Raw genomic sequence first — 12,377 nt, forward strand, 5'->3', positions numbered from 1 at the left:
GATGAGCCTCAGTCCGTGTCTTAGAAATCTGCATTCAATTTACAAAGGACACCATTTAGAGAAATTCAAGATTTAAATAGATACTGTTAACTTCTTGTGAAAAAATTGTAATTTTCCCAAGTATATCATATTTATAGATATGCTGTTTATCTTCTTCTAGGAAAACAAAAGCTGTTCATTGGAATAAAAACTTTGAGTTTTATTTGTCAGTTAACTCAGTAATTGGTAGTATTCTTATGTAATTGAACACTGGAGCTTTGTTCTCTTGCAAGAAATTACTCTGGATAATGCCTGTGTCTGTGATGTGCTGTATGAGGGGCCTCTGTTGCGTAAGAAGAAGGAATCCGGTGGTAGTTGGTATGGTACAATCTGACTGAGATGTTGATGACCAGTGGAAGTAATAGTGCAAGTAGAAGTATTATTTTAGATAATTCACTTTTCTCCTTTAATATATGCATATATACTAATAACTGAAAGCTAGTAGAAGAAAAAGTCATGGTTATATAAATGCCAGATTCTTGAGAAACTTTAAATAAAAATGGTGTATATTTTTTCATAATAGAATAACTTCATAGATTTTAAAATATCAAACTTTACATGAACATTGTAAAAATTACAAACAAGAGAGAAAGCAAAATTGGCTTATAACTCTGCTCCTGAGGAAAACAATTGCTAACCTTTTGGAATGTCCAGTCAGAATTTTTTCTCCCTTTATGTATACATATCCCTCCATCCTGAGGTCATATACATATACTCATTTGGATTTCCTTTTTTTCGAATTAATATGTGAAATATGTTTCCATTTTAATAAGTGTAGAGCTATATCTCTGTTTTTAACCTTACATATTATTTGTTCATATTTAATTCAAAATTTATTGACGATTGTTTAGGAAATTTGCATTTCTTAATAATTTAAGAACTTCTTTGATAAATATACTTGTGTGCATGTCTGTATTTTCCCTTAGATGCAGAATTGCTAAAACAAAGGGGGTGCACAGTTAAATCTGCTCCCTTTTGCCAGGCGGCCTCCGTCAACATGTATACTCCGTCAACATGTATACTTCTACCAGCAGTGGTTGGAAGTGCCAATTTCCTCATATGTTGACCAGCACAGACCATGATTCCTTATAATTTTTATGAATCTCATAGAAAAATTGTCTCTGTATTTTAAATTTTTAAAATTTGCAAACTTAAGTAAAAATCTCCCATAACCGTACCACTTAAAAATTGTGTGTGTGTGTGTGCTGTACACGTGTAGATGTGTATCTAATTATAAAAGAAACGAAAGAGCTCTCCTGGCCCGGTCAGTCTTCTGTTTCTTAAGGTGTGTAGTAGCTTTTTAGCAAACTACTTTGTTTTTTAAAAGCAGTGAAATGATGCCTAACATACTAGTCTGCAACTTGCCTGTTTCTCTTAATAGATCGTGAACAAAAGTATTCCTCTTAATAGACCGTGGATGTATTCTGATGACCTTCTTTTTAGTGACTTCGTGGTGTGTTTCCTGTATGGCTGTTCCGTACTTTGTTCCCCCATCATGGAAATTTTGTTTGTTTGATTTAGCAATTCCAACCTTTGGGAATTTTTCCTGCAGAAATCCTTGCACAAGGGCATAAAGGTATGTGCAGACATACACAAGGATGTTCACTGTGCCATTATTTTTAATAACGAAAAATTGAAAAGTACCTCAACGTCAAGAAGAGATTGGTTTAAAAATATAATCTTGTGAAATGTTATACCTTCAAAATTTTAAAATGTAGTAAACCTACTATTAACCTGAAAAGATGCCCATGATTTATTGTGAAGAATTAAGTTGCAGAATAATACATGTAGTGTAATCACGTTCGTGTTTAGACACTCCAAACAGTATAATATAAACACAGATAGGTATTTAATGCATTTTAAATTGTTTGAAGTTTTGCAGTAAATTATTAAAGGCTGTTCCGTTTAGGGGTGGGACCTGACTGCACAGGGTTGGAAGGAGAGTGGGGAGGAATAAAAAGCTTTCCTCGTTTTATTTTACGCACATTTCTATTGAAATTTTAACAAGGCTTTATTTTGTAATAAACGTTTTTAAAAATGAAAAGTACATTTAAACTCTACAAAAACAGGGAAAAATAAAAAGTTTAAGTGAGACGAGATAGTTTCTGAGATTCCACCTGCTTAACAGTTTATGAGTCCATGAAAACACATATAAGTAGAAAGTAGTATTTCTTAGAGGCACAAAATGTTTCATTCACAATGTGGTAGAAGAGTGAGAAGACGAAAAGAAGAAGAGAGTAAATCATAGAGTCGGAAGGGAGTTAGCTGGAAGCAGAAGTGGGCGCCATTGACCTTGGTTCTAGAGGAACACAGAAGAACTCAAATTCCTCTCTTCAAGATTGCTCTACACATACGTACGAGCAGCGATGTGGGCCATAAGCCTTCCGTTTTCTAGACAAAATATTCCAGTTGTTCCCAGTGAGATCTTTTGCTGTCCTGATCACCCTGTTGTGTTTGTTGCAATTTGTCAATGTCCATCTTGAAATGTGGCGACCGGAATCAACTACCACTGCCAACTCCAGACTCATCAGTGTCTGGTACAGTCAGATTGAACCTTCCTTGTGCAGGAAACACTTTTTTTTTCTTTTAAATCCAGACCAAGATTATTCCTAAACCTTCGCCTTGTGTTTTCTCCTGAAAATTGCTAGTCAGCAGTCCTGCTGTTTTTCTTCATTATTTGTCTGGCTTCTCGTTCTGTTTTGTTTTTTCTGGCTGTCTTTTGTTGTTGAACCCTTTGCCTCCTTAGGAGCTGTAGTAGACAGTGATTTCTCAGATTGCCTCGGCTTTTCTATTAACAAAAATGTCAGCTCATATGAGTCACATTTTTAATTGATATCAGCTTCAAGGAAGGAAGCTAACTTTGCGTGAGCCCTGTAGATCACCCGAAGAGTTTCCTTTTGTCACCAGGGCATTGTGTAAACTGGGGAAAGAATAAATAAGAGTGCCCTCTTTGGGCAGATGAAGTACAAAAAGTTCTTCTCTGGGTGGATGAATTAGAAAAACATCCTTCCTCCATGGGTGAAGAAGCCTGGGGACCTGGGTCGAGTGGGGACTGGATTTTGGCGCCATCTTACTGGTGTGCAGGATATAACTGTAAAAGCTTGCAGCAGCCTGGATTGCAATACTACCTGTGTTCCAAAAAAAATAAAAAGACCCGTAGACATTGTGGCTGCCTCTTTGCAGCACAGTTTTCTAATTTTTGGTGTAGGGGGTTCTTGAGAAGACACCTTCCACATCAGTTACTCCTGGTTTTGTTGTTTCTTCCTGTTTTTTTTTTTTTTAATTAACAGTATTATTGAGGTATAATTCACATACAGTAACATTCATCCCATTGTAAAATATAATTCAATGACTTGTGTGTGTGTGTGTGTGAGGAAGACTGGCCCTGAGCTAACATCTGCTGCCAATCTTCCTCTTTTTGCTTGAGGAAGATTGTCGCTGAGCTAACGTGTGCCAATCTTCCTCTATTTTATGTAGGATGCTGCCACAGCATGGCTTGATGAGCTGTGCTAGGTCCACACCCAGAATCCAAACCTGTGAACCCCGGGCCACCAAAGTGCAGTGTGTGAACTTAACCACTACGCCATGATTTAACCCCAGCCCCCAAGGATTTTTAATAAATTGTTAGCAAATTTTTAATAAATTGATAGCAAATATCACTATAGTCTAGATCTAGAACATTTCCATCACCGCAAAAAGTTCTCTGGTACCCATTTGCAATCAGTTCCTGCTCCCACCTCCAGCCCCATGCAATCACTGGTCTGCTTTCTGTCTTTATAGATTTGCCTTTTCTGGAAATCTCATAAAAATTGGATCCTCTCTTCCTGTAGCTGCTTTCTCCTCCTAATCTGCTAGAGGTACAATAGCTGGATGTTAGTCCTGTCCGCTTCGACTGCTGCTACAAACCCTTACTCATCTCTTTCTTCCCATTCTGCCTCAACAGTCAAACATGCTCTATTATCTCCCATCCCAGAGCATTCTCCCTTGTCCAACATCCTCTCCAGCCACCACCCTTTCTGTCTGGCCCATTTCTGAGCCCAACTTCTCAAGATTGGACCTCATGGACTAGCTTCCCCTCTTCTCCCCTGTGAACTCTCCTTTTAAAAAGTCTTTTTAACGTAATATTTGATATGAATAAAATGACATTAAAAAGAACATGTGATATATATGTAAATTTTAAAGCCTAGGAACATAGTGAATATCTACACCTGTCGCCCCCTCCATCCACCAGCCTTACAAACAGCAGAACCCATGACTCAAAGTATCGGCCTCTCCTACTCATCTCTACATTGTTTTGTCCTCTTTGGTCATTTCTGACTCTTTCTAATTCCATTTTTAAACAAGAAATCTGGGCTAAATTGTCTTTGAAATCCATTATATTGCTAAGATTCCCTGATTAGTACTGAGAGATTAATTTTTTGTTTAGAATATATTATAGAAGATTTATAGCTTACATTAATGAATATTACTATAATTTATTTTACTTTGAAGTCTTGGCTGAGAGCATGACATACAATTGTAACATCATTTCTATAGGAAATTTATTCTACTTTGTATCAATTTGTGCTTTAGATGCTAGGTTTTCTCCCCTAAATTTTGAAGCTAAAAGCTGAGCTTCCTGTAATATTCTCCCTCAACCCCATCTCTCCTCGGATGGAATTCATTTAACCAGTCCAGGGGCCCCAAGGGAGGTGTGGAAGTCAATTATTGCTACGACTTGATACTAATGGCTACTTATATATTTAATTAATGTAATACTTGACACTCAGGGAGAAACTCTTTATAGTTATCAAAACCAGGCCTTTGTTTTCATCTTTTATGCCTGGTGTTTAGCGTGTTCCCATTGTAACAGATGTTGGGGAGGAGCTGCCATGGATGTGAAAAAAAACACATCCCACTCACTCCCTCCTCCAGGCAGGAAAAGTTGCCTAGAAAGTGATTAGTGATAGATATTTGTAATATTTGTGATTGCATTTGTCACTTTTCCAAACTACGTTTTTATTGAACATTCACTGCATTTTTCGAAGTTCGAAATATTTTCTTAATCTTTTCTATTGTGTACTGATGTCATTAAAACAGTTAGCTCTTAAAAGCACTCATTTTTCTTGGACTGTTGTTTTATTTCCTTAGCGCATTCTAAAGAATATAGTAACTCTTTAATGAGTGCGAGTAAACCAAAAGTGGCTGACCGTCTCCTGGGTCAGCCCAGGAGCTGGCTGGGGCTAGGTCTCACGGGCACACCCTGCGAAGGTCTTCTCTTCTCCCTGCCAGGTGTGGGACAGGAGGGGAGGGAGCGCAGGTTAGAGCTCCGTGTTCACGTGGAAGATCCATTCCAGCCAAGTGGATTCCAAGCACAAGCCATCCCTGGGCTCTGGAGATGCTCATGTGTGGGCAGGTCCTGTGACTCCAACACACATATGCCTCAGAGTTTATTTTTAGTCTGAGAATTTCTAGTCATTAATATCCTCCTTGGCCAGTGTCTGCTGTTATCGAACACACATACTCTCCTTTTGTTCTGAAAATGCGTTATGTTTGTGGCTTGAGCTTCTATAATTCTAAATCTTTTGGTCAAACTCTTTGGGGTTTTCCTCCGACCTAAAATGAAAAAGAAACAAACGAGCCTATCTTCTATTTAAGTGAATGAGGGAAGATTTACTGACTGCACAGAGTAACTCGATGAGAGGGCTGGACTGGCGGTGTAGACCTGTGAAATGTCTTATAGGTGCAGACTGTGAAACATGCTCGCCTGGTTAGTGAGGCCCCAGGTCACCAGAGAATCTGGTTCTTCTTCGTACACTTAGGACTTTAACGAGTTTGCCCCAAACCTCATTTATAATTCCAGGCATCTTACGAAAACCTTTTTTGACTTCAGTCTCCTTTTTTCAGTCATCACAAATTCTGAAATAACCAGATTCAATTCCCTGAGGTTTAATTCTATATTTGTCTTAAACCTTCATCATCACTGCATCTAGTCAAAATGATAAGAAAAATTAATATGACTTTTTTTTATCATACTAATGAAACGATTTCATAAGATCTTAACTGCTGTAGCTAAAGGATAAAAAGCATTTCTTCATGAACTAAAGAGTCTGGTTAAGACCACTATTCGTAGTCAAAGATAAGACTTGGTTTATATGTAAGGCTCTCCTGTGTTAAACATAATCAGCATAAAATATTTAATAATTTATTTACTTAATTGAGTTTTCTCAGTTGTAGAAGAGAAAACAATGATGTCTTAAATTCTTAGATTTTTTTTTAGAAGACTTATGCTTTCAAGTCTTCACAGTTTTTGTGGTCTGAAAGTCTTGTATTTGTCATGCTTCTTGTTTGCGTTATGACAGATGATACATCAACTGTATGTTACTATGTAACGTCATTTTATTTCTGTTACATTTTTCCCATTTAAACCATAAAAGCTTCAAGATGAGGACCGAGGGCAGCGTCTGTGGTCTGTCCTCACGGCCATCTGCGCACAGTCGTGCAAAGCTGGTATTTTGCACAAGTAAGAGTGTTTGCGTTTCCTTTCACAGGTGGGGAGCATTAAGCGGGAAATGACCTTCACATTTCAAGCAGAGGACGTCAGACGTGACTCTAGCAAAAAAGTATCTCATCAACACTTGTTCCCCTTGGCCATGGAGGAGGATGTGAAAACGACAGACACCAAAAAAGCCAGCCGAGCCCTTGACCATGAAAAAGAAAACACTCGCTCCATATGTCTGCTGGAGCAAAAACGAAAAGTCGTTTCTTCGAATATTGATGTTCCTCCAGCAAGGTAAGGGGATGGCAGCCCTTGCGTGTGTGCCCGGGAAGTCAGTGGAGAGCGCGCACAGGCTCCACCGTATCTCTCTGAAGTGTACAGACTTAAGAAGGGTTTTCTGCCAGGAACTTGTTTCTGTTGCTTGTGTGAAATAGAGCAGCTGGCCCTGCTCTTCAGAACTGACTCTGAGGCTGCGATAGTTGGAAATACTGCAGCTCTAGAAAAGAATGTTTTGTTAGATTTTGGCAAATGAATAATAAAGAGCGAAAGAATAAGTTACAAAAAAGAAAAAGAAAAAAAGAAAAGAAACATGAAATGTAGGACTGAGCAGAGCCACTTAAAAGCAACGGTCCTCAGGTCTTGGGGCAGGGTTGGAGAGCTCTGGCTGCAGGCTGGATTCGGCCCCGGGCTGTTCTTTGTGGCCTGCGAGATCAGAGTGATTTTTCATTTTTAAAGGGTTAAAGAAAATGAAGAATATGTGACATAGATCATAGGTGGCCTGCAAAGCCTAAAATATTTTCATGTGACTCATTACAGAAAAAGTTTGCTGATCCCTGGTTTATATCATGGTGATCCTTTAAAGACAGATCTACCTTAGAACAGGGCCAAGAGGGTTTATCTGAAATAGCAAAAGGCTTTTCTCACGTTATAATTTTACTGAAACCACCTCCGGCAGCATTGAACCAAAGGATGGTATTATGGCAGAATGGCAATGGAATGGTGTAGAATATCCATACTTGACCTCTTCCTTATTTCCTTGCTTATCACTTATCTCATCTAGAAAGTAAGTTCCACCTTGGCCAGGATTTTAGTCCGTCTTGTTCATGCTTTATCCATGGTGCTAGGACGATGCTTAATTACATCCTAGGGGCTCAATAAACATTTGTTGGATGAAGGAAAGAAAGGAAATTCTGTAGTACAAAAGCTGGCTTATTTTTAATGAGTACCATATTTTGTTACCCAAAACCGTTTATAATGAAACTTTATAAGCAATTGTTTGAGAAGTCCTGCATTTCTTAGAGTGGTTTCTGACAGCTAACTAGGAAAATGGTATCTTTGGATAAGGGGTAAAGGTTCTTTTTCTACCTATTCATTTTTTGTAATTAAAATTTCCTTTATTTCTATGTTAAATCAAAAGTATCTTCTCTAGAAAATTACATATTTTTCTATTCTGCTACCAAATTTGTCAGACTTTCTAAAATTATAGGCCTCCTTGTTTTCCTTAACCTTTAATTGAAAATTTTCATATCTTTGTTACTTCTAACTACTTAGAATTATTTGCTTTTCTAATTTTTTCATGCAAAATACCTGTTAAATTCTTTAGGATTAGTTCCTTTCAGTAGGGGTTCATTGTGAAATGTTTTATCATGCCCTGAACCTGTTTGGCACCTCAATTCATATCTGTTATTTGGGTGACTCATAGGAAACATGACATGTTAATTTGAAATGTGAAGAGCTGTGGTTTTATTTTCTTCCTAAGTTTGTAGGGCAAAGATTAGACTTCCTAACGTCAGAGAGTTTAATGCCAACTTGCAATTCTACAGGCCTTACTCTACGTAAGGTTTTCATTAGATGATTTTATATGTTAAAAGACCTGGAGTTAATAATTTCAAATTGCCATAGATTGTTTTAGGTTTATCTTTATTCTTAAATTTCACCCCACTTGCAATAGTTTCTGGGAAAAATAATGAAAAGAAGAGGAATAAAAATGCTTCTGCCTTTTCTGACTTTGGTGTGTGGAATATTTTTTTCCACCTTCTCAAATTCACTGAGTGTACTTAAAAGTTATGAGTCAAGCTAGTGTTCTGTGGGGTTCTTAAACAGTATAGGGGAATTAATTAGGTTTTAAGTCCATTAATGTACGGCAAAAATTCCCCAATGACAGGGTATAATTTAGACATATTAATCTATTGTGGGAAGTACTAGTTAAAGCTTCGTTGTTTGAGATCTCCACTAATACATTTGTTTTCATTGCTATGGTAAGAATTGAATCATCGCAAATATGCCGACAGTTGGCGAAATGAATTGCTCTTTTTTTTTTAAGTGATGATGAAGGAATCACAAATTGTGGAGTTTAATTATCTAACTCTCAACACTTTCTGTTCTATTCCCATTTACTGTTAGCAAGTTATTTTGTAAATGTCAACTTTCCACTGTCATCGAAAGTAGATCAATATTTTGTTTTAAAGAAATTCTTTTACCTAACGTGGTAGGAAGATACAAGATTTTTCTTTTTGTTTATTAAGGAGAAATATAATTATATCTGTTGGCAGTATATAAATATGAAGTTTGAGTAAGTCTACAGTATAGTGAAATTTATTGGTATAGGGAAATTTATATATCTATATCATATATAATATATACTAGTATGTATTTTATATTTATATCTATATAAATATACATAATCTATATAGCTATATCTATTTACATAATTATTGCAACTTATTCTCCCAAATCCAGATGTTATATATTGGCCAGTTCTAGAAAGGCAGGATAATCATTTTAGACGAAAGGGTGTCACTTGTGTAGAGCTCAACAGTTTAAAATCAGTTCGCTATCATCTTTCTCAGTTTATCTTTTGCTTATTTTCACTATAGCCCAGAAAGTTTTCATTGACCTTATGCTGTTTGTGGTTTGTAAAATGAAACTTGCAGTTTATTTTCTATGGTTTGTGTAATGAAAACAATGGATATATTTTATGTTTTCTCATGTCCCTGGAAAGGTCTGGGGACCAGCCCCCCCTTAACCTCTATAGCTCACTGTGATTGAGCATCACTGACTTCATCTCCTGCTTCCATTCAGTAAACATTTGTTGAGTACCTGCCGTGAACCCAGTACTCAGTAAAGAAATGCGTGAGATGGGGTGGCAACCCTACAGGAGCTCACAGAATCACAGTTCCTAACTTGCTGCCTTCTCCTTAGAACTGGGTGAATTTGTATGTAAAGGAGAATCTCTTAATCTTAAGAAATTATTAATTTGACACAATTACTTAAAGGCCTAATTTTCTTTTATTAGTACCTTTTTCAATATGTGGACGAATGGAATGGAGAAGGAGGAACTCTGGATCTGAGAGCTATCTTACAAAATCCCTGTTTGTTTACCTGTTTTCTGAGGCCCCATTTAAAAGTTGCTAGTTTCAGGAAAATAAAAATTTATGTAAGTTTTTAATCCAGGTGTGTTAGGCTGGGTCATCCAAGAAGTAAAAGCCAAGACAGGATTAAACATGCCAAGTGTTCTGTTAGGGCAAACATCTGTGGGAGAAAGGGGGTGGGGGATGGCAAGGAAGGAGGGACTTGCAGGTCTGAGCCCGGTGAGGGAGAGATGGAGGGACGGTTGGGTCGAAGTGTCCCAGGCTGCCTCGCACGGCCATCAGGAGTCCTGCATTCTATTAATGCACAGAGTCCACTTTCCCCTGGGATATTGCGTGATCGATTTCAGGAAGAAACAGTGTTTTCTTTTTGGGGGGTGGTAGTGGTGTATGCATTATAGACTTGAGATACTCAAGATACTCCTCAAATTCTTCCAAGTTCTTAAGTGGAGAAAACTAAACAAAGAGAGAAAGAGAGTGTAAGAGAACATGTCAACAATTAGTGTTTCTCTTTGGAACTAAAGGTCTATCATTAACAGAAAAAATATCTTCCCGACTTGAAGAATTAGTGGGGAGCAATAATGTGGGTCGAGGGAACCAGTACCAGGAGCAGCGATGCTCAATGACCAGTCTCTCTCTGTGCATGTTTAGTGACTTGTTCATTTAGTGATGTCCGGTTATAAAAAATAACGGCCCCTCCCCAAAAGACTGTGAATTGAGAATGAGTAGTTGCACGTTATAAATATGTTATCTTAAGTATTTTTTAATCTCAAGGGAAAAATACTAGCTTTATTGATCTCTATAGAGAGTTTAGGAAAATGAGCTTGAATAGTGTAAGGACAGGAATAAAAGAGGCGGGGGTGTGAACTCTGGAAGAGTCGAGCCAGAATGGAATTCCAATACTGTAAATACGAAAGAAATGAATCAGAGGCCGAATTAAGACAAAGACCAGTCAGAGATTTCCTGTGGGCAGAGCTCACTGGTTCATTAGCCAAGACAGTAATTTCAGCCCGATGTGAAAAAGATGAGGAACATGGGCCCAGATAATAAATGAGTCATGCTCAGCTCAGTGGTGGAAATTGGAGGAGAAAGAAGATTTGAAATCCAGAGTAGGAAATTTACAGATTGGCCAGGGATGTAAGGCGTGGAAGTAGTTCCTGGAATGAGCGCCAAGCTAGCAGAGTAACATGAGACTTCTTATGATTTGGCCTGATTGAATTTGGTTGGTAACACCAAATTCTTTCACAGTGCAAGGAATGTCCCTTTGAGTGTTTGAACTGACCCGATGGGTAACGAGGCAGCGTGGTAAAACCTGTAAGTATCAGAAAAGAGAACGTAAAGGGCTCAGGAGAGTCGCCTTTGGAGGAGAAATTTTCCACTCATTTTAACTCTGCTTGGTTGTGCGGAGGAGTTGGGAATACCTCTAGGCTGGTTTCTTTATACGGTTCATAAAGATTGTTCCAGTGTTTGTATACATTTTAAAGACTGATGTCATGTTCTTTGGCATATATGAATTTAAATCTGCTACGTTTAAAGTCTGATTGTGTAGTAAATAATGTAGACATTTACCCAAAGAGAAATAAAGGGAAACAAGTGCTAGACACTCTCTATGATAGCATCATGTAAGAACTAAGAAATTGTAAAAGGGTTGTAAATTGTGAGGTAGTGTAAGTAATGAAAATGAAAGGTTTCTGATCTGTGTGTGCCAGATGGGTTATGTCATGGGTTATGTTGTGTCCCCTAAAAGATATGTGGAAGTCGTGATCCCCCAGGACCTGCAAATGTGACCTTATTTGGAAATAGAGTCTTTGCAAATGTAGTAAGTCAAGATGAGGTCATTAGGGTGGGCTGCATCCCAATACGACTAGGGTCATTATAAGAAGCAGAGAGGAGACAGGGACACATAGGGAGAATGCCATGAGACAACGGAGGCAGAGTCTGGAGTGATGTGTCTACAAGCCAAGCAACACCAAGGATGCCAGCAACACCAGAAGCGAAGTAAGAGAAAGGGATGGAACGGATTCTGCCCCAGAGCCTTCAGAAAGAGTGCTGTGGTCTGAATGCGTCCATGCAAAATTCGTTTGTTGAAACCTAACCCCAAGGTGGTGGTACTAGGAAGAGGGGCCTCTGGGAGGTGATTAGGTCATGAGGACGGAGCCCTCGTGAGTGGAGTTAGTGCCCTTATGAAAGAGGCCCAGTGAGCTCTCTGGCCCGCTTCCGCCACACGAGGATGCAAAAAGTCTGCAGCCTACAGGAGAGCCCTCCACTGACCATGCAGTTGCCCTCATCTGAGACCTGCCACCTACCGAACGAGGGGGAAATCGATTTCTGTTCTTTATACGCTACCAGGCCTGTGGTATTTTATTATAGAAGCCTGAGGGGACCAAGAGAGAATATGGCTCTGCCAAGTGCCTTGATTTCAGACTTCTACCCTCCAGAATTGTGAAAGAGTGAACTTCTGTTGTTTTAAACCACACACTTTGTGGTGATTG

At 38.5% G+C, this 12,377-nt stretch overlaps 1 protein-coding gene across 1 annotated transcript in view; it reads left to right on the forward strand.

Annotated features, from left to right (window-relative positions):
- ZNF704 (zinc finger protein 704) overlaps nt 1-12,377 on the forward strand; it is a 211,073-nt gene that overhangs the window by 36,807 nt on the left and 161,889 nt on the right. Inside the window, exon 2 of the mRNA XM_070630381.1 lies at nt 6,570-6,811. Within this exon, the coding sequence (XP_070486482.1) occupies nt 6,570-6,811 (242 nt within the window). The remainder of the gene's footprint in view (nt 1-6,569; nt 6,812-12,377) is intronic.

The sequence above is a fragment of the Equus przewalskii genome, chromosome 8, assembly GCF_037783145.1.
Source record: "Equus przewalskii isolate Varuska chromosome 8, EquPr2, whole genome shotgun sequence".
In the NCBI taxonomy this organism is placed as follows: Eukaryota; Metazoa; Chordata; class Mammalia; order Perissodactyla; family Equidae; genus Equus; species Equus przewalskii.